General features: G+C 41.4%; 1 protein-coding gene across 3 annotated transcripts in view; it reads left to right on the top strand.

Annotated features, from left to right (window-relative positions):
• Positions 1 to 19,659, top strand: part of NTNG1 (netrin G1) — a 484,639-nt gene that overhangs the window by 315,795 nt on the left and 149,185 nt on the right. For all 3 annotated transcript variants that reach the window (XM_030206226.1, XM_030206225.1, XM_030206224.1), the window contains exon 3: positions 17,493 to 17,665. In XM_030206226.1, the coding sequence (XP_030062086.1) occupies positions 17,493 to 17,665 (173 nt within the window). The remainder of the gene's footprint in view (positions 1 to 17,492; positions 17,666 to 19,659) is intronic.

The raw sequence follows: 19,659 nt of genomic DNA, 5'->3' as shown, positions 1-19,659 counted from the left end.
CTACCTTTACTGGCGGGGGACCCCAACCCCTGCCAGCCGAGCCGAGGTCCTCTTCTTCCCAATCCCACGCAAGGCTTCATTCATTTGTACAGGATGTCAGATTAGAACAAAGCCTTGCGCGGGATTGGGAAGAAGAGGACCTTGGCTTGGCTGCAAAGGTAGGTGGCGGCGGGAGGGGGGAGTCGTCGGGTCATCGGCAGGGGGATCCAGGGGCAAATCTACGGGGGCCCAGGCCCCCATGGCCCCATACTGGCTACGCCCCGTATATACAGTGTTCACACAGAACTACCTAACAATGCTCGGTTTCCTCTCATTTCACCAAAGTGTTCTCAATGATCAGAGGGTTTTATAAACTTCTCCCAGTCCCATGCTGTTTCTGTGCTCCTCTTCACAAGTCACACAGGCCCTGATACTCAGAAGCAAACATAGGTGCCAGAGACTATTAGCGCTGGACTAGCGCCCGCATTAGTGAGCACAGAAAGCTCAGAGGCTGTAGTATGAGAAACAATGAGCGTGCCAAAGGTTAGCACAAATAGCATGCTAATGTAGTTGGATGGATGTTAATGAGGTCATTTCCTATTTACTCCCAATGCTCAGAGAACAGCGTGCAAAACAAAGCCGCCCTTACCACTGAAAAAATAATGCCAGCTCAGAGCAGGTGTTTGGGTGTTTGAAGAGAGGACTTGTGTTCAATTATTGTCACTGCATCTTAAAAAAGATATAGTGGAATTAGAAAGGGTACAGAGAAGGGTGACGAAAATGATAAAGGGGATGGGTTGACTTCCCTATGAGGAAAGGCTGAAGCATGTAGGGCTCTTCAACTTGGAAAAAAGACAGCTGAGGGGAGATATGATAGAGGTTTGTAAAATAATGAGTGGAGTGGAACGGGTAGATGTGAATCGTTTGTTTACGCTTTCCAAAAATACTAGGACTAGGGGGCATGCATTGAAGCTGCAAAGTAGTAAATTTAAAACGAATCGGAGAAAATATTTCTTCACTCAATGTGTAATTAAACTCTGGAATTCGTTGCCAGAGAATGTGGTAAAGGCGGTTAGCTTAGCGGGGTTTAAAAAAGGTTTGGACCACTTCCTAAAGAAAATGTCCATAGGCCATTAATGAAATGACTTGGTGAAAATCTACTGCTTATTTCTGGGATAAGCAGCACAAAATGTATTGAACTTTTGGGGGATCTTGCCAGGTATTTGTGACCTGGATTGGCCACTGTTGGGCTTGATGTACCTTTGACCTGTCCTAGTGTGGCAATACTTATGTACTTATTTCTCGTAATTCTGTCTTGTTTAATATCTGCCAGTTTTTCTTTAATTTTGAAGCAGAAGAAAGCCCACGCAAGCCCCTAAGCACCAGTAGTGAGAAAGAAAGGTGCACGAGTCTGAGCAAGCCTGAAAGTGAAAGCAAACTTTGGCACCTGTTTCCTGTGTTTAAATATAAGCCTTCCAAGTAAAAAAATAATAATAATAATTAAAAGCTTATATTTAAAGGCACAGAAAACAGACACCAGTGTGTGCTTCATGTTCAGGTTTGCCTGATGCATGCGCACAGGAGCTGGGCTTACCATGAAACTCTTCTGCGCATGTACCAAGCACGCCCCCTCCTTGCTTTCACTTTAACAGTGCGCATATGATTTGAATACCACTTCCTCTGAGCGTTGACAAGCTAACTTTCTACGCTGCTCCAGCAGTATAGTTTCTGTGCTGTTGGCTTAGCATGGGAGTTCTGAGCATCCGGACAACAGTTTGTCAGCTTTGATCACTATAATCCTTTTCATTAGAAACACACTCCCTTCTCATCAAACCCTCAGGACAGCACATAACATTCTTCTAAAGTGTGCTAGGAACCTTGGCCTTCCCTTCCTTCACAGGACCTTCCCCCTGGACCTCATGACCCTATCAGCTGACTTCCTGCTCCACTGAGACTGTTGGGAAATGAAGTTTCCTCTCTTTTCTCTATCCTGGGAAACCACCTAATCTCTGGGGCTCACACCCCATTACAGAATGGTATCCTAATAATGGTCAAGCTTCTACAGCTGTTAGCTGGGACATATCCTTGCCAAAATAGACCAGAGTAGTCAGACTGGATGGACCGATTGGTCTTTATCTGCTTAGATATCTAATCTAGTATCTTCCGTTTCGAACAGGTGTGTGTGCCCAAGTGTGGCACCTGTGAACGTTTGGCTTATCACCTCTGCCCTGCTGCTCAGAAACAGATAGTACAGCCTTAAAGAGGTATTGGTTTGGTTCTGGACTTGCCCTGCATCCACAGCACATACCACCCTCTACAGGAGTAGCATCTGTATCCACAAACTGGGATATGATAGGATTGGTTGACTCACAGATATTCAAGGGAAAAGATGTATTTCCAGAGCTTTATGCAGTCTGACTTCAGTGCCTTGTTAAAAATCAGCCTTTGGTGTCACACAGAACACAAAGAGAAAGAGATTACTAGGAGACTCCTCCCCCCCCCCCCCCCCCCCCCCCCCAGGCTGAGAAAGGCACAGACAGTGAAGAAATTACAGCTATAAGAAACACAATGAAAAACTAAGAGCAACAACAGAACATGAGAAAGAGAGAACAAGAACCCTCCACTGTTACATTCCATTGTTCTATTCCTCATATGATATTTTGACTTTGTCTTCCCACAACTCTTCACAGTGTAACCCATAATCGTAATGCAACAAATTGTATTTCCATCATTCACAATATATTGTAAGCCACACTGAGCCTGCAAATAGGTGGGAAAATGTGGGATACAAATGCAATAAATAAATAAAAATAAATACATATAAGATAGACTGAGGGAGAGAGATACAATTAATGAGAAAGCAAGAGCAGGGGTAGGGAAAGGGACAATGAGAGAGCGAAAGCTGTGAGGAAGGGACCTTAACCCTTACCCAGCCCCCTTCGCCCACCACCCTTTTTTTACTCCAACACTCCAAAAACGGACAGGTAGATGTTACAGGGCTTTTTTTCTGGCATGCTGCCCAAAATATTGCTGACCCCTTATTAAGAATTTCATGATGCCTGAAATATATTTTTAGCAGTTACGGCGTACTTAGCCTTACTAATTACACATACTAGCAGCCTCACATATACAGCTGACAAAATGTTTATGGTCACATAATTCTGTGCTAATTTGGAATCATTATTTCTGTAAACAGTCTTGTGCCAAATCATTATGACACACCGGAGAGTTTAGCTATCTTGGTTTGCAGCAACAGGAATGTGCACAGTGTACATCTCACAATCTATCGCAAAGCTGCAAACATCACAGGAAAAAATATCCCACAATATGAAGCTTATTAACACTAGAAAGGGTCTAGTTACAGAGCACAGCTTGTAATTAAACATTGTCAACATGGCATGGCACCTCTAAGTTTCCAGACATGTTCTAAAAATGAAGGGGAAAAAAAGCACACAAAACTATTTGTAAATGTTAATTAAAAAGGTGTTGATTATATTTACAAGCAGCACACACATTGTTTAAATAACATAACAATTCAGTCTGTTATACTGCACAACTTAACAGTGGGAACAGTGTGTGCAGCTCAAATGCTGGAAACTGTAACTGTTGTTTCCTATCAGTCTCTTACACAAAGTGTGATTGCACCAGGGCCTGGGGATATGTGGGGTCAGGTCATGTCGCTTTCAGTAGAGAGCACACCCTGCTAATCACCTTCCAGGATGTCCCTGGCCACATCCTGTTGGCCTAATTATCTGTCATATCATGCAAAATACTTTAAAATTCTTAAAACTAAATAGGCAACCCCTCCCCCCATCACAAAGCTGAAAGTAATTATTTTCGATATATAGTATCTAACAAAGATATACACATGCAAGAAAAATGTGCCGGTGATACCTGATTGTAAAAGTGGCTTTCCTATTCTAACAGCATAATGACAGATTTCATAACTTGATTCGACAAAATAAATTTTTTTCTATCCGTAATAGTTGTGATTCTACCACCTAGAAATTCATCTTCTTTAGTTGATTAGGTAGTGGAGAGTAAGCACACCAATCCAATTTCTCAGTGACACATACCCTTGCAATTACGCCCATCAAACCTCAACTGCACATCTGTAGAGGGTCCTGTTCCTGTATTCACAGCCCCCACCTCTAGCTTGCATGCCCATATATCTTATCAAGCATGGTGAGTATATCAGATAATTGCTTTACAAAGCATAGATCTACCTATTTATATCTTAGTAAGACCTTAAGAAACCCAATAAATGTGCTGCTTATTAAGTTATTTGGGAGGATGGGGTATTCTCATGTATAAGGGATTAGCATTGGGCCACTGGGTCACCATGACCTTTTTGTGTGTGGATTTACATGAGGTTGCCAAACTCCCAATCATTGTTGTCATTATTGTATGTGGGGGGAGAGGTATGTTATGTTCAATGTTGTAGTTATGGGTGAGCACAGGTGGGCAGGGGCCTACCTATTTTGGGTTCAGACTCAACCAGCAGTAGTGCACATCATTGGTGTAGCTGGTGGGGATTCCCAAACCCTGTCTAATCTGCCAGAACCCCCAGGCCATCTAAACACTCTGGAAGTCAGCAGTGCTCACAGTTGCTGACACTGGCACCCCCCCCCCCCCCCCCATGTATGTTCAGTTCAGTTTTTAACACTTAGGGGGTGACAATTCCACCCCTATGCCTACCTAGAAATTGACTTCTAGCTACACTGATTGACCTGGGGGCCACCAGGCTCCTGCCCATCGACCTTGTAGGGGACTGAGAAGCTTCTCACCCTTGGGTGTTTCACAACATCCAGTTTTGGGGGGTCATTGTATTGTATTTTTGTGTAACTTTAATTACTATGAAGAGAATGATAGAGGAGAGGGAGAGCTTCCAATATTGCTCTTCTGCTGGATCACCTGGTGGGCGGGGGGGGGGGGAAGGAGGTATAATTTAATTTATAAATGTAGTGAATTAAAAATATTTTACCTGGCCGGGGGAGGGGGTTCTGGAGAGTCTGTGGGAGTGCTGGGAGAGTTGGACTGGCTCCGAATTGGCCTGGGCCATTCCTGGTTCAGTTTAGGGCTGGCCCAGGAATGTTAGGACCCGCCTCATTGGGACCCGCCTTGGGTCCAAAGTAAGAGGCTGTGGGGCTTTAAACCACAGCAGAAGTGACCTGCCGTGATGGTGTTTTTGCTACAAGTCAGAAAGTGCAGCCAGGAGTAGGGCAGCAGAAAAATGGCCGGTCTGAGGTCTGGTCGGTGCCGGGAGCATTCCGAGCATGTGAAAACTTCTTCAAATGCTCAGAATGGCTCCAGAGCCCACAGTAGGCCAGAAATGATGCCGGGACCTCGATTGTTTTGAGGCTTCTCAGCAGGCTACAATAGGTTATCGCACCTGAGCCCCGGCAGCATTGGGTGGGTCACACTGCTCCATATTGCACTATAGGGGTAGCCTGAGTAGTATCAGGGGACCCAAGTAAGATGCCCCTTGGGGTTATTTTTGCTATTTTTAAATTTTCAAATGCTGATTTTGCTCCATTTTTACTGGGGTTCCGTTATTTTAAAAAAAAAAAAACCAAGTAGGGGATCTCCCTTAGGACAGGTGGACTATGTGGTCTGCTGGTTGAAAAAAATTCATTTTTAATGTTTGTTCTTATTTGCATGCAAGCAGAGCTGTGTGGCCCACTTCCCTCCTGCAATGTTCAATCAACTACATTCCTGTGCAGTTCCTACTAAGGCAAGCTAAAACTGATAGTTATGAACTCCCCATTCACCTTAGAAAATATTAACCTGTTTGTGATTTAAAAGCACTTTACTAATATTTATTCTCACTCCTTAATTCTTATTAAACCCAACCACGGGGGGGGGGGGGGGGGGGGGGGGGGGGGGGGGGGGGGGGGGGGGGGGGGGGGGGGGGGGGGGGGGGGAGGGGGGTCATCAGTTTTATAGATAAGTGTGTTCAGCACTACCACAAGCATCACTTGTAAAACAAATGCCTGGAAAGGACTTTGATAAGGGTGAGGGAATACTTACCTGAGTGCGGGTGAAGGTGAAGAGCTTTAATATTAAACTTCTTTGTTGAGTACCTGTAACATAAAACACAAAGAATCAACACTTTGGGATAAAGCTTGAAGTGTACATAAATAAGTTTTAAGTACAAAAGTTATTGAGATATACTTATCTGATGGTTTCTTTAAGTTGATAAATTCTTCTGGCTGAAAAAGAAAAAACGTTTGTCCAGATTTGAGTGTCTAACGTGTCTCTGGTTATTTGTGAGAAAAGAGAAAATGTTGTGTAAAGTCCTCTCAGAGTCCCTTGCCCCCTAGGAGGAGAGGACACTTCAGCCCTAGGGGCTGGAAATAAGAGAGACAATCAGACTTAGGTATAGGCACAACCAGTAAAAATCTTTATTGGTATCTCACTAAGCCAATACAAAGTAATTGTTCTATCTGGAGCAGGTTGTCACCCAGTAGACAGACGCACAGACTGAATAACAAAACTGCTCAGCAAAAACTTTCTTAGCCATCACATATATACTATTGTAAGTTTCGTTTCTCCTAAATCATGTGATTTCTCCTACCTCTTCAAAAAGGCTTACCCCACCGACCCACCGTAAATCCCCAAACCCAGCAACACAGCATAACCAATGATCTATAACCTACATTCCCTTTGACCCTCCTGTTGCCTGATACACACCTACCTCGTCAGACCACATTACAACCTGTATTTGTTATCAACTGAAATGGCGAGTGCCATTACGGTACTATGTAAGCCACATAGAGCCTGCAAATAGGTGGGAAAATGTGGGGTACAAATGTAACAAATAAATAAATAAAATAAACTATAACTTGTGATCGTATATGGATCTTCCTGTTTCCTTCCATCACACAATATAGTAATATACAAAAATGGCAATTTCCTGCATTGTATCATCCTCTCCTACTTGTGTTCACATGCACACTTTGTGGCAATTGGCCAATTCTTTATCAGTAACGCGTGATCACAGTGTGGAAAACCAGCAAACAAGTAATATGAAACACCTGGTGTCCTCCTTCTCTGAACACATATTTCCGTTGGAACATCTTGGAGTCTGCAGAGTCCGCAGTCTCTCATCACCACCAAGGTTATATCCATGTGTGTCTGCCATATATGGGCCACATTGCCACAGTTCCTCCCGAGAGTCACCTTGACATGTAATATGTACTTCCATATACTGAGAAAGCACTGTAGCTTACATGCAGCAGCAGGAAGAAACTAAAAATATGCTGACGACAGTAAAGCAAGGAATACTGAGGGCCATCAGAGCCATATTACAGGCCTAGTATAGGAAGGAATATACAGTTGGTAAGCAATTGTTTTGATGATCTAAATAGCACTTTATCTTGTGTTGTGCAATTTAAACATCTTGTGTACTGTGGGGCTTTTTTACAAAAACGCACATCCAGCACGCGCCAAGTCGGCATTACATACCAGCTACCATGTAATTCTGAATTTGGCGCACACCAAAAACATGCGGTAGAAAATATTTTCTACTGTGTGGTACTCACCTGGAGGTAAATGGCAGTGTGCGCGCACTGTATGCCTACTGCCCGGGAAACGCGTGAGACCTTACCACTAAGTCAGTGGGTGGCGGTAAGGTCTCAGGCCGAAGACGGATGCATGCTGGTATTTATTTTGCTGCATGTCCATTTTCCGGCCCCTTAAAAGAAAGCTCTTATTCAAGGACGTGGCAAAGAATGGTCCAACACATACTCAAAAGACGCACTTGCACTGCCGCAGGTCACTTTTTACCACAGCTTAGTAAAAGGGTCTCTGTGATTTTAAACTTTGGGGCCCTGTTTACTAAGCCACGCTAGAGGCGTGCTAGTGTTTTTAGCGCGTATTAACCATGTATTTGCCTATAATATTCCTATGGGCATCTACACAGTGCGTACTAAACTAAAAACCCTACCGCACTTTAGTAAACAGGGCCCCTGGTTTTTAACTAGTGTTAATTGACATTTTAAAATAATATTTACTACCATCTATTTTAAGATCTAAAATTTATGTGTAATAATAAACATCACAACAATAATTCAAAACATTGTATCTGTAATAATTACTGGAAAGACACTTGAAAACCATTGAAAAGTTTTTGCACTGAAATTTAAACCATCTGAGGAGTCAGATTGACGACATTTGATTTTCCATGATTCAAATACCCATAATCTGCTGTTTCCTCATTAATTTCATTGTTAAATTCCTCAAGCGGTGTAGGTTTTGGTGGAAACCCAAATACTGTGATAAGTTCCATCTAAAAATCTCACCTGGGGGGGGGGGGGGGGATCATGTTCAACAAAATTTGCCTCAGAATTTGCGAACTCTTACTGAATAATCTTGAAAATTCTGCTGTAGGAAATTAAGGGGCTCTTTTGAACTGCCCCTTGTTTGCTTCCTCCCTTTCTCTCCTCCCAGAGATAGCATTGCTTTTTACCATATCTACATTCATTCAGGCATACAGACTTACAGACCCATTTGTCTTTAGCAGAATTCTGAGGGGTTGAGCTAAATCAGTTCAGAAAAACTCTCCCTGCTTAGCAGAATTATTGGTTCAACTTTGTTTTCAGTTCAGTAAGTGACAGTTGGAACTATGGTTCAGTGTCTCTTTCTGGTGAATGTTGACAAATGGCTCAATTGTTGTGATATATCACTGTTCTGGGCATTGTGTGAGGGCAGAAGAAAAGTCATTTTTTCCTCTTTTCACTTGGCTGCTTTTAAATGTTTTCCAGCTAATTTGACAGGTTAATAATGCCTGGCCGGTATAATAAAGATTGGACTGGTCAGGTGGACTGGCTCTCATTTGGTAGTTGGAAAGCTTTTGCTGGGGCTTGACCTATGTCCTATTTGACAGCACATACTGTATGTATACGTAAACACTGTTGAGATATTCTTTTAGTATGACATTTAATCATAGTGTACTGGAAAATGGTTCAATAAAAAGTATTTTGAAAAAAAAAATGGGTAACATTGACTATCTTTTTACATAACATGGAACCGAGAGAGGTGACCATCACAAATCCCAAAATCAGCTACCACATTGTAGAAAGCTATAACGTAGCAGACAGTAGCCACAAAAGTCTGTAATGCACAGCTTTTACATGTTTTTGTTTTTTTATATATTTATGAATTCACTTTTGTTATTTTGTTCACAAGTATATGCTGAAAGTTGGCAGTGGGAGTGGAGGAGTAGCCTACTGGTTAGTGCAACAGATTTGGTTCTGGGGAACTGGGTTCAATTCCCACTGCAGCTCCTTGTGACTATGGGCAAGTCATTTAACCCTCTATTGCCCCTGGTACAAAATAAGTACCTGAATATATGTAAACCACTTTGAATGTAGTTGCAAAAACCTCAGAAAGGTGGTATATCAAGTCCCATTTCCCTTTCCCTATTTAAGATTCTACATGGAATGTTGCTACTATTGGAGATTCTAGATGGAATGTTGCTATTCCACTAGCAGCATTCCATATAGAAGCCTGCCCTTGCAGATCAGCAGTACGGCCGTGCAGGCTTCTGTTTCTGTGAGTCTGACGTCCTGTGCAGGACATCAGACTCACAGAAACAGAAGCCTGCTTGGCTGCATTGCTGATCTGCAAGGGCAGGCTTCTACATGGAAAGTTGCTAGTGGAGGAATAGCCTAGTGGTTAGTGCAGTGGACTTTGATCCTGGGGAACTGAGTTCAATTCCCACTGCAGCTTCTTGTGATTCTGGGCAAGTCACTTAACCCTCTATTGCCCCAGGTACAAAATAAGTACCTGTGTATATATGTAAACCATTTTGAATGTAGTTGCAAAATACCACAGAAAGGCAGTATATCAAGTTCCCATTCCCTTTATGTAAACTGAAATGCACCTTTGTGCTGTGGTCTACAGTCCCCTTTTACTAAGATGAGGTAAGAGGGGCCCTGTGCTAGTAGCAGTGTGAGTTTTTGCAGCAAGTAAAAAGGTAGAAAAAAGGAATGGCCATGCGGTAAGTTCACCCTTGCCGCACAGCCATTTTGGGGGGAGCACTTACTGCCACTCTTTGAGGTGGTGGTAAGGTCTCCCGCACTAACCCAGCGGTAACTGGGCAGCACCATTACCACCAAGTAACCCCGTGCAGTGATAATTTTTGAAAAATTCTGGCAGTGCCGGAAATGCCGCATGCTAGGGCGGAACTGCCGCCTGCGGCCGCGGTGGCCCAGCAGTAGTTCCAGATTGCCGCACGGCAACTCTGTAGTAAAAGGGGCCCTAGGTATGTGCTTTGTACGATTGATTTTGAACTTTGTTTTTAATCCTGTAATTTTTTTGACAGCTACATTCTTAAAACATTTTTAAACATGTATCATAAGGATCAGAGATGTGGTGTGAGCCTAGACAAATTCAGCGTAATTCCCTCAGTCCTCCAGAGATCACCACACAGGAAAAAATCTAGACCAGTAGTTCTCAACCATTTATTAGTCAAGACACATTTGATAGGCGATACAAAAAAAAAAGTCTAATTCTTATGTCAGCTAAGTAATAACAGCAAACGTTTCTGCACTACCAGGCACATTATGAAATACAACATCTAAAAAAAAAAGCAAACCCATTCAACATTCATGTAGTAAATCTACCATACAACAGTAGCATTAATTCCTATAATTCAAACAGCATGAACACTACCTATGAATAGGCAGTATTACAAATATTACACTAGGCCGTAGAACACCAATACACCTATTACTAGTAAAACAAAACAAATAGGGATGTCACGCAGTTCTACACAGAATCTACATGCAAACAGAGTACCATACCTTAGTCTCTAGTGAAACAAATGATAAGCAGTACATTCACCAAATACAGAACAATGGATCACACATTTGAAATAGAAATATGAAGACAAAGATGAACTGGGAACCCCAAGAAGTCAAAATGGGCGTGCATCACAACAATGGAGAAATAAACAGAGAAATGCACATTTCCCATTGCTAACATTTCAGTTAATAAATATAAAATAAAACATTTTTTTCACCTTTGTTCTCTGGACATTCTCTCTTCCCTAGCATGTTGGTCCCTGTTTCCCTGTTCTTGTTTTCTGTCTGTCTTCTGCTATCTCACTTTCCAGTTGTTGCTGTCCACTTGCCCTTTCTTCTCTTTCCTCCTGTCTCTTACCATTTCCTCACTACATATGTCTCTGACATATTTCCTCTTTATTTCTTTTCTGCCTGTCTGCCCACTCAGGTTTCACCCTCTCACTCTCCAGTTCTCCATCTTCTTTTTTTTCACCTATCAATTGTCCATCTCTTCCTCTCATCCCTTAGCTCTCCCATTTCTCCTGTCTCATTCCTTCTTCAAACTTCCCTTATCACAGTCCCAGCTAATATTTTTATCACCACTTCATCTTCACTCTTCAATTCTTTCACAAACAATTTTTAAACAATTTAACTCGTGCCTCAGTAGTGCTAATTGTCCAACAATAATTTATGGCAATTAAAAACAGCACTAAATTCTTCATAGGCTTCGATATATTTTTTACAACTTTCTTTAAGGTACTTATCTTAAATATGTATGGACTGGGGGCTCAAAAATGTCCGACATGCATGTTTCACCTCCCAGCTGTTTCAAGGACTTCCCCTACAAAGCATTTAGCAAAACCCTGTCTTAATAATATTATGTGTGAGTTGCATTTTATTTTACTACCCACCCATAATACATACTTTAGCATCTACAATTTTATCCTTACCCTTATGCCGTTCTAGCGCCAGCTCGACATATTTATTACTGGAACTATCTTTCACCCACTTAGCAAGTCCCCTCTCTCTCTCTATCTCTATCTCTCTCTCTCTCCATCCACAATTTAGACCCAGAATCTCCTCTCTTTCTTTCTCCCTCCACACATGTAACCCAGCATCTACTTGTACCCTCTGTCTCTCTTGCTGTCTCTCCTTCCACATTTGTAGCTCAATATCTTCCTGTCCTCCCTTCTTTGTCTCTCCTCCCACAGTTGTAGCCCAGCATCTCCATGTCCCCCTCTCTCTTTCTCTCTTAAATCATATGCTTGTAGCCCAACAACTCTCTGAATTCCTCCTCCTTTCTCTCTTCCCACTCCCACACTTGTAGCCCATCATCTACTTTCTTTGTTTCACCTTCCATACTTCTAGCCCACCATCTCCCTGCTCTCTCTCTCTCTTTTCCCATATTTGTAGCCCAGAATCTCCTTGCTCCCCCTCTCTTTCCTCTACCTCTGTAGTTGAGCAGCTCCCGTCCCCTCTCCCTTCCCCTCTACCTCTATGTTCCAACATCTTCCTGTCCCCTTTCTCTCCCACATAGTGCAGCATCTCCCCTTCCCATTTGGCAGCAGGGCAGCAGGACTAAGCACAGCCTGGTAGTGGGAGATGTGGTTACACAAGCCCTAACATTCTTTCTTAATTTGCTATGAGTCACACATCTTCTCCAGGTTAAGACAGCAAACCATGCTTATCTAGGCATTTTTAAGTAACCTTCCTGTGGCTTTTTTTCAGTTTTGCATCTTCTTCAAAGGTAAGTAATTTTTTTGACAGGTTGATAGCAGAATCGGGTGTCTTTTTATTTTCTTCCTTTTGCATTTCAGTTCTGCAGTTTTGTTTTGTTTTGCTGTTATCTTTGAATGGTTTTTGGCTCCGTTCTAAGATTTGAATGAATTATTTTTTGTAATGAGATGTTAGTTGATGGTAGGATCCTTTACTTATAACTTTTTTACTTTAATTTTTACTTCTACATTTTTGATCATTCTCTTTCTCTTTGGTTAGCACTTATCTTTAGTGGGTTGCATACCTGTATGTTTGGTTTTGTTTGTTGAAACCTGTAGTTGATGGCTCGTATAATAGATGATGTTTACCATTTTTTCTGTGCCCTCGTTTTGGTATTTTAAAACTGGGACTATATATTCTTCATACAAATTTTGATTTTTTTCCCCACTTGTCTTCTTATTTATTTAGAGGCTGGAGATATATGTCCTCCACAGTACATGTTAGGAATTGATTTTAGTGGCATACATAAATTTCAAGCATGGGCTATCATTTGCAATGACAAGGGTAATATCAAAATGGCATATCCCATGTCATTGCTTGTCATTATCAAATGAAAACAAGAGGGGAAAAAAACACATTTTATGGGTTTCTTTGTTTGCCAATAATAGTGCACACTCTTTTCAAAGCAGGTGCACTATTTTAGAAAGAATACACACTCGTTCCCAACAGTGAGCGCATGTGCAACACTGTTGTGAAATAGTTCACACTCTTTCTGAGAAGAAAAAAGGCACACTTTCAATGATATTGCCCCCAAAATGAAAATGACAACTAGCAAAAACAAAACAAAATGAACAATGCAGAAAATGGCATGGAAAACAAAGTGAAACAACAATTGATGGGCTGAGTGTGGTCTGAGTGGATGTTAGAAGAATATCTGTATTCCCTATTTTGCAATGGAAATACATCTATAACTCAAAAAATCTCAAAAGAGTTAGAAAAGTGAAATAAAGGGCGTACTTAACTTTATAAAGGCACTCCCCACCAACTGTGGCCAGTAGTCTAGCTATAAGCTGCTTCAGGGTCCAAGGACTGTGTGAGGGAGAGTGATATAGTAGTAGGCATCCCTAGAAACACTCTCTCGCTGAGGTTACAGTTCAGCCACCTTTCAGCCACCTTTCAGCTGACTGGCTGTATTTATTGAGGGCTTCCTTCCTCATTACCAGGTCACATTATCACATATGGTGGCAGCTGAGGATTTTTATGTCTCTGCAGAAGAGACAGCCCACGTATCTTCAGGGCTAGTGGCCTGTATAAAGGCTAAAGAGAATAGCTCTGCCTTAGAAATAGCTGTGTGATAAGTTAAACACTTGCTGTGTGACCATTTCGTGGAAGAGCCCTTATCACCGTCTAATTAGGAGGTGGTAGTGGTAGGGCTCCAGCAATAACCAGGCAGTACACAGTGGTGCCTGATTGCCACCAGGCACGCCCCCTGCGTTACAAAATTTAAAAAGATTTTCTAGTGCCAGGATTGGCATGTGGCAAGAATCTGAACTACCACTGGGCTCCCCCGGGATTCCAACGGTAGGGCCAAACGGCCAAGCACCATTACCATGATAGCCCTACCGTAGCTTCATAATCTTACTTAACACTGCTGTCTTTTAACTAAACATGATGCCAAAAAAGAGAAAGAAACCCGCTCACAAATTCAATGGTGCTGTGTGTTCACTTTCTGTCTTGCCTCTGAGACAGAAGTAACCATCTGAAGGAGTAAATCTTTAATCCCCCAGGCAGAATTCCAGGCAAGAACTCTGGCTACTAAATAAGTATTAGACGTAATAAATGTTTATTCAAATTGTCAAAGAAGTCAATCAGTAATTATTGAAATATTAACAAATAACATCCCAATACAGTATAATATATAGCAAATAAAAACAGAGTTTTCCCTGGGAGCTGTCAATATGTCCACCTGCTAGTGGGCACACTGAGGCTCGTCATCCTCAGTTCTGTTTCCTCTTAAATATCGTAATTATAATTACCCTTCCTACCTAATGAATATGCATCTTTCCAGAATATTCTGTTTCCTGTTATGACGTATCATGTATTCCCTTATATTGACAGTTAGGTCCTCTCATGCACATAAGCATAAGTTTTCATATGATATGGGTTGACCTATGTCCTTGGTATGCACAGTCATCATACTAGCCCCCTCCACCCTCTTGCTTAGCTTATAGTTTTACCCACACCCACTTCTCCTTCTGATTGATTATCTGGACACAGCAGGTGTCCTTAGTCATAGGAGTCTCTGGCTCTTAGCTGATGACCAGCAACATATCACAAGTTAGCATAGGTCAAATCCCAAAGCACAAATTTCTACAGCCTTAGAATGGCAGTTACCAGAAAAAATGCTGTCTTGCAATTCCAGATCTGCTCCCAGCTCAAGAAAAGCAAAATAGCTTATATTAGAAATAAAAACTAGAAATATTTATGGTTTGCACCTTTTTATGGCCTTTATGATATACATGTGACATCACCTAAGTATGTCAGATAAGCAAGACTCTACTATCTATCTACCTAGATAGATAGATAGGTAGATAGATATAATGATATAACCTTCATAAAATGATTTATTTTTCACAAGCTATCAGCTAAATGTGACCTAAGAGCTGTAAGTCATAATACAATAAGGCTATGACAATAAACAATAAAAATAATTATTATTAGTAGGACAGAAAAGGAAGCAAAAAGGACTCCAGAAAACAGACATGTTCCTTATACATGTATGTCTATTTATACAGGTAAATCAGCTTTTTACATATATAAATGTATGCAGCCTTTCTAAGATTACCTCGTAAACTTGGCAAACTGCAATTTTAATATTCTGAAACTAGTTTACATGTTATAAGGCGAGCAGATGCCAGCATCTTCTAGGAAATCAGTTCTAATGTCGTATTATAGTAACAACTCTATATAAAGAAACAGCCTTGTCCCCTGATGTTCTGCAGGTACCTAGTGCTCTGTACATCTTAGTTATTGAGCACTTACTGTTTTCCAATGATCTAAGCATATTTGTCCTCTGCAAATTGGCTCCTTTCCCGGAAACTGCTGTAGCTACCTGCTTTCATCCAGAAGTGGGAAGCATAGTATCCATTTGTTATTGTGGGTTATGAGTCTATATGAGAGATTGATGGGCATGGTGTGGGTGTGTCTCTGGGTGATTCTGTGCATAGCAGCTTGGGGATTAATATATGTACTATATGTGGTATATATATGTGTCTGTGCATGTATGTGTGAGTACATAAGAGGCAGTTTGAGGGTTAATGGATGTCTGTATGTGCTCATAGATTTTTATTATCATCATTTGTATAGTGCTACCAAGTACGTACAGCATTTGCATACAGTCCCCGTTTCTTGAAGTGCACAATATAATAAGACAGACAGACAGATAAGAAACAAAGGCAAGACATAGGGCCTTAAATCTAAAGCATGAGGTCTAATGACATGCCTAGTAGGGGAACAGCTGTATGTGTATGATAGTGAGTGAGGGGCAGAGCCAGACTGACATATAAGCTAGACAAGCTACAACTTAGGGTCTCACATTACAAAGGGCCTCAGGTTTCACTAGCATTCAAAACTATTAACCCCAAATTTACTTCCTACTTAATTGATGGGGCCTCTTAATTGTTAAAGCTTAGAAACCACAATCCCCTGAATTCTATAAAACCCACCAAAAATTGCGCGTGCAAATTTGAGCGCACAAACAATTTAATTGACTAATGAACTAATTAATGCCAATAATTGACTTAACAACCAATTATTGGCACTAATTAGATTTAAAAGAAATGTATGCGTGTAAATTCAGGCGCAGGAGCTGCGCCTAAATTTTACACGAAAGTTCAAAAAGGGGTGTGGAAATGGGAGGGTCATGGGTTAAACAGGGTTTTCCTTTATGTGCTTTGTTATAGAATGAGGGGGATATGCACCTAATTTAGGCATGTACATTTGCATCACGTTTCAGTTGGTGCAAATTGCCGTATCTAAAGATAGCTGTGATTCCCAGGCATAAGCACTAGTCTATAAATCTCACCTAACTTTAAGTGCAGTTTATAGAACAGCGCTTTTTCAGCGACAGTTTTTTTTGCTGTCATATATAGAATTCACCCCAATGAGCATAAATCAAGACTTAGTGAAGAGTTTAGGCAAGTGGTTCCAAAATCTGGTTGTGGAGGCTTCCCAGTCAGTCAGGTTTTCAGGATATCCACAATATCATGAGATATTCATGACAGAGATTTGCATGCACTGCCTCAGTGACAGTGAACAGTTTTGACCAAAAGTCCGTGTCACACTTTCAAGAGGAAATAAAGAATTATTTAACATTTAGAATCAGAAAAGGTTAAACTATTGTACCTGTCAGTGAAGTTCGTAATAGGATGTGAACGATGAAAAACAAGTTTGGTTCATGCTCATTTAAAACTAATTTTTACTGATTTTCAGACAATTTTTTTTCTGTTCATTTGATCTGTTCATTTTTGTTAGGTATGCATTCTATGTATGCAATCAACTGTATGCATGTTAATTCATAGGTATGAAGGCGTAAAAGTGACTTGTACACACTTAAAATTTTTGAACACCCTCATGATCTGACTGGGTACTTAGGAGTGTACCGCCCTATTTTCTAACCCTAAGCTAAAAATTTGAATTCTCAAAGGAATAAAACAGATGTATTTTAAAATTTAGTTCAATTTTGTATTTAAGAATGTTAATCTTGATTGACATCAGAGAGTCCCATACAAATGATATGTCTGGTTAACACAAGAAACACAGCATCAATGATATGTGAGTTAAAAAAATACACTTCAGTTTAATGCCTGAACTCCGAAGAAGGAAGAGGGCATGAAGAACAAGTTGAGACACGAATAAACCTGGTAAACCAAGTGAGCAAATTACTAGGACTGCAAGAGTCTAAAAATCAAATCTGGACTTGAAATGACATCCTTGTCTCTTCTTTGCTAGGTGCAAGTGTAACCTTCATGCCAATACCTGTGTCTTTGACAACAATAAATTGTCTTGTGAATGTGAACACAACACAACAGGCCCAGACTGTGGGAGGTGCAAGAAGACTTACCAGGGCCGACCTTGGAGCCCCGGCTCATATCTGACCATCCCAAAGGGCACGGCAAATATCTGTGAGTAGATTTTTACAATAATGCCACTGTTTGTACAAGTCCTGTGAAGTAACTATGTTTTTTTATTGTACTTATATTTTTGATCAATATAGTGGTTACGAATGGAGGGTTCATAACAATTTTGGGTATGTTTTAGGCAGCTATGACCAACCAGAGCAGTAGAGAAGGGATGTAGGCCAACCAAACAGTCAAATCTCCAGAGGTTGATTGTAGTAAAATGTATTGAAAAACCAGATTCAATGCAGGGGGGGATGGGCCTGGGTCCACCTGTCTGAAGTGCACTGCACCCATTAAAACTGCTCCAGGGACCTGCATACTGCTGCGATGGACCTGAGTATGACATTTGAGGCTGGCAAAAAATATTTTTAAATATTTTTTTGAGGGTGGTTGGGGGTTAGTGACCACTGGGGGAGTAAGAGGAGGTCATCCCCGATTCCCTCCGGTGTTCATCTGGTCAGTTCAGGCACCTTTTTGTGGCTTGGTTGTAACAAAAAAAGGACCAAGTAAAGTCATCCAAGTGGGTTGAGGATGCCCATGTGTTAGGCACGCCCAAGTCCCGCCTTTGCTATGCCTCTGACATGCCCCCAGGAACTTTGATCGTCCCCACGACGGAAAGCAGTTGGGGACGCCCAAAATCGGCTTTCGATTATGCCGATTTGGGTGACCCTGGGAGAAGGACACCCATCTTCCAATTTGTGTCGAAAGATGGGCGTCCTTCTCTTTCGAAAATAAGCCTGATAGTCTCATTCATGTGCAGCAGAATAAAGTGGGTCGCTGGGGCCATGGTTCGGTTGATATTTTACCCAACACAACATCAGCAACTAGAGTGCTTGAGAGCAGGCAAGAAACTGATTTGTTTTGCCTCTCTAATCAATAAGGTGTTTCGCTGCCCCTGCTGTCATCACTTCATTTAAATGTTTGTTGTACTAATAAGAATGTAACTGGAAGATTTAGGGCCATTACAATTTCCAACATCATTTTTATCATTCTGTCTTTAGATCCATTGGAAATACATCATTCCTGAAATATTCCTGCTATGTCTTTTTGCTTCAGTATCAAAAACTAGAGTAAACTGCTTCAGGCCGTAGCTGGCTGGAGTTTTTGGAGCACTGTACCATTGGCAAGGGTGGGGGATGGAAGGCTTCCAGATGCTTTCAAGTTCTGCCAGCCTAGCTCTAAGGACAGTATAAGCATAGGCTCCAGAGGAACTACTGACCACCTTATGTTCTACAATCATATTTAAAAAGAGATCAAAGCATAAAACTGGCCAACAATACAAAGCTCCAAGGCCCATAATAGGTCATCTAGCCTTTGGGATTTAGCACAGCTGGCTGTTTGCAACAACTGGATATTTCCCTGTTTAAACAGCAGTGTTTAGAAATATTGCTTAAAGTATACAGGGTTATGTTGTTACACCTGGTAAAAACTTTTTTTAAAAATGCTGGATTGTGCAGTGAGGGGGGAATTCTATAAATAGCACTCGAAAATGGGTAAAAAAAAATCATCACTAGCCCCCAAATTCTGTATATTGCGCCTTAATTTTTGCATAGAAATCGCAGTGTATTCTTCAGCAGTGCATATAACTTAATTAGTTAACTAACTAATCAGCTCAGTTAATTGGATGTTAACAAGCAATTATCAGGAATAATTGGCTTTAAATTTTACGCACACAAATCACTAAGCGTATTCTGTAACATGATGTGCGTAAATTCCAAGTCACGTGGACGGGCATAATCGAAAGGCGCCAGCCAAATAGATGGCTGGCCATCTATTTGGCTGGCGCCGCAAAAAGCAGTCCCGAATCGTATTATCGAAAAAGATGGCCGGCCATCTTTCATTTCGATAATATGGTTGGGGTCGGCCGAATGTCAGAGATGGCCGGGTTTGAAATGGCCTGCATCAGTTTTCGCTGATAATGGAAACTAATGCCGGCAATCTCAAACCCGGCCAAATCCAAGGCATTTGGTCATGGGAGGGGCCAGCATTTGTAGTGC

The sequence above is a fragment of the Microcaecilia unicolor genome, chromosome 6 (genome assembly GCF_901765095.1).
Source record: "Microcaecilia unicolor chromosome 6, aMicUni1.1, whole genome shotgun sequence".
NCBI classification, from domain to species: Eukaryota; Metazoa; Chordata; class Amphibia; order Gymnophiona; family Siphonopidae; genus Microcaecilia; species Microcaecilia unicolor.
Note: the sequence above shows the minus strand (reverse complement) of the source record. Positions and strands in the feature narration are given on the sequence as shown.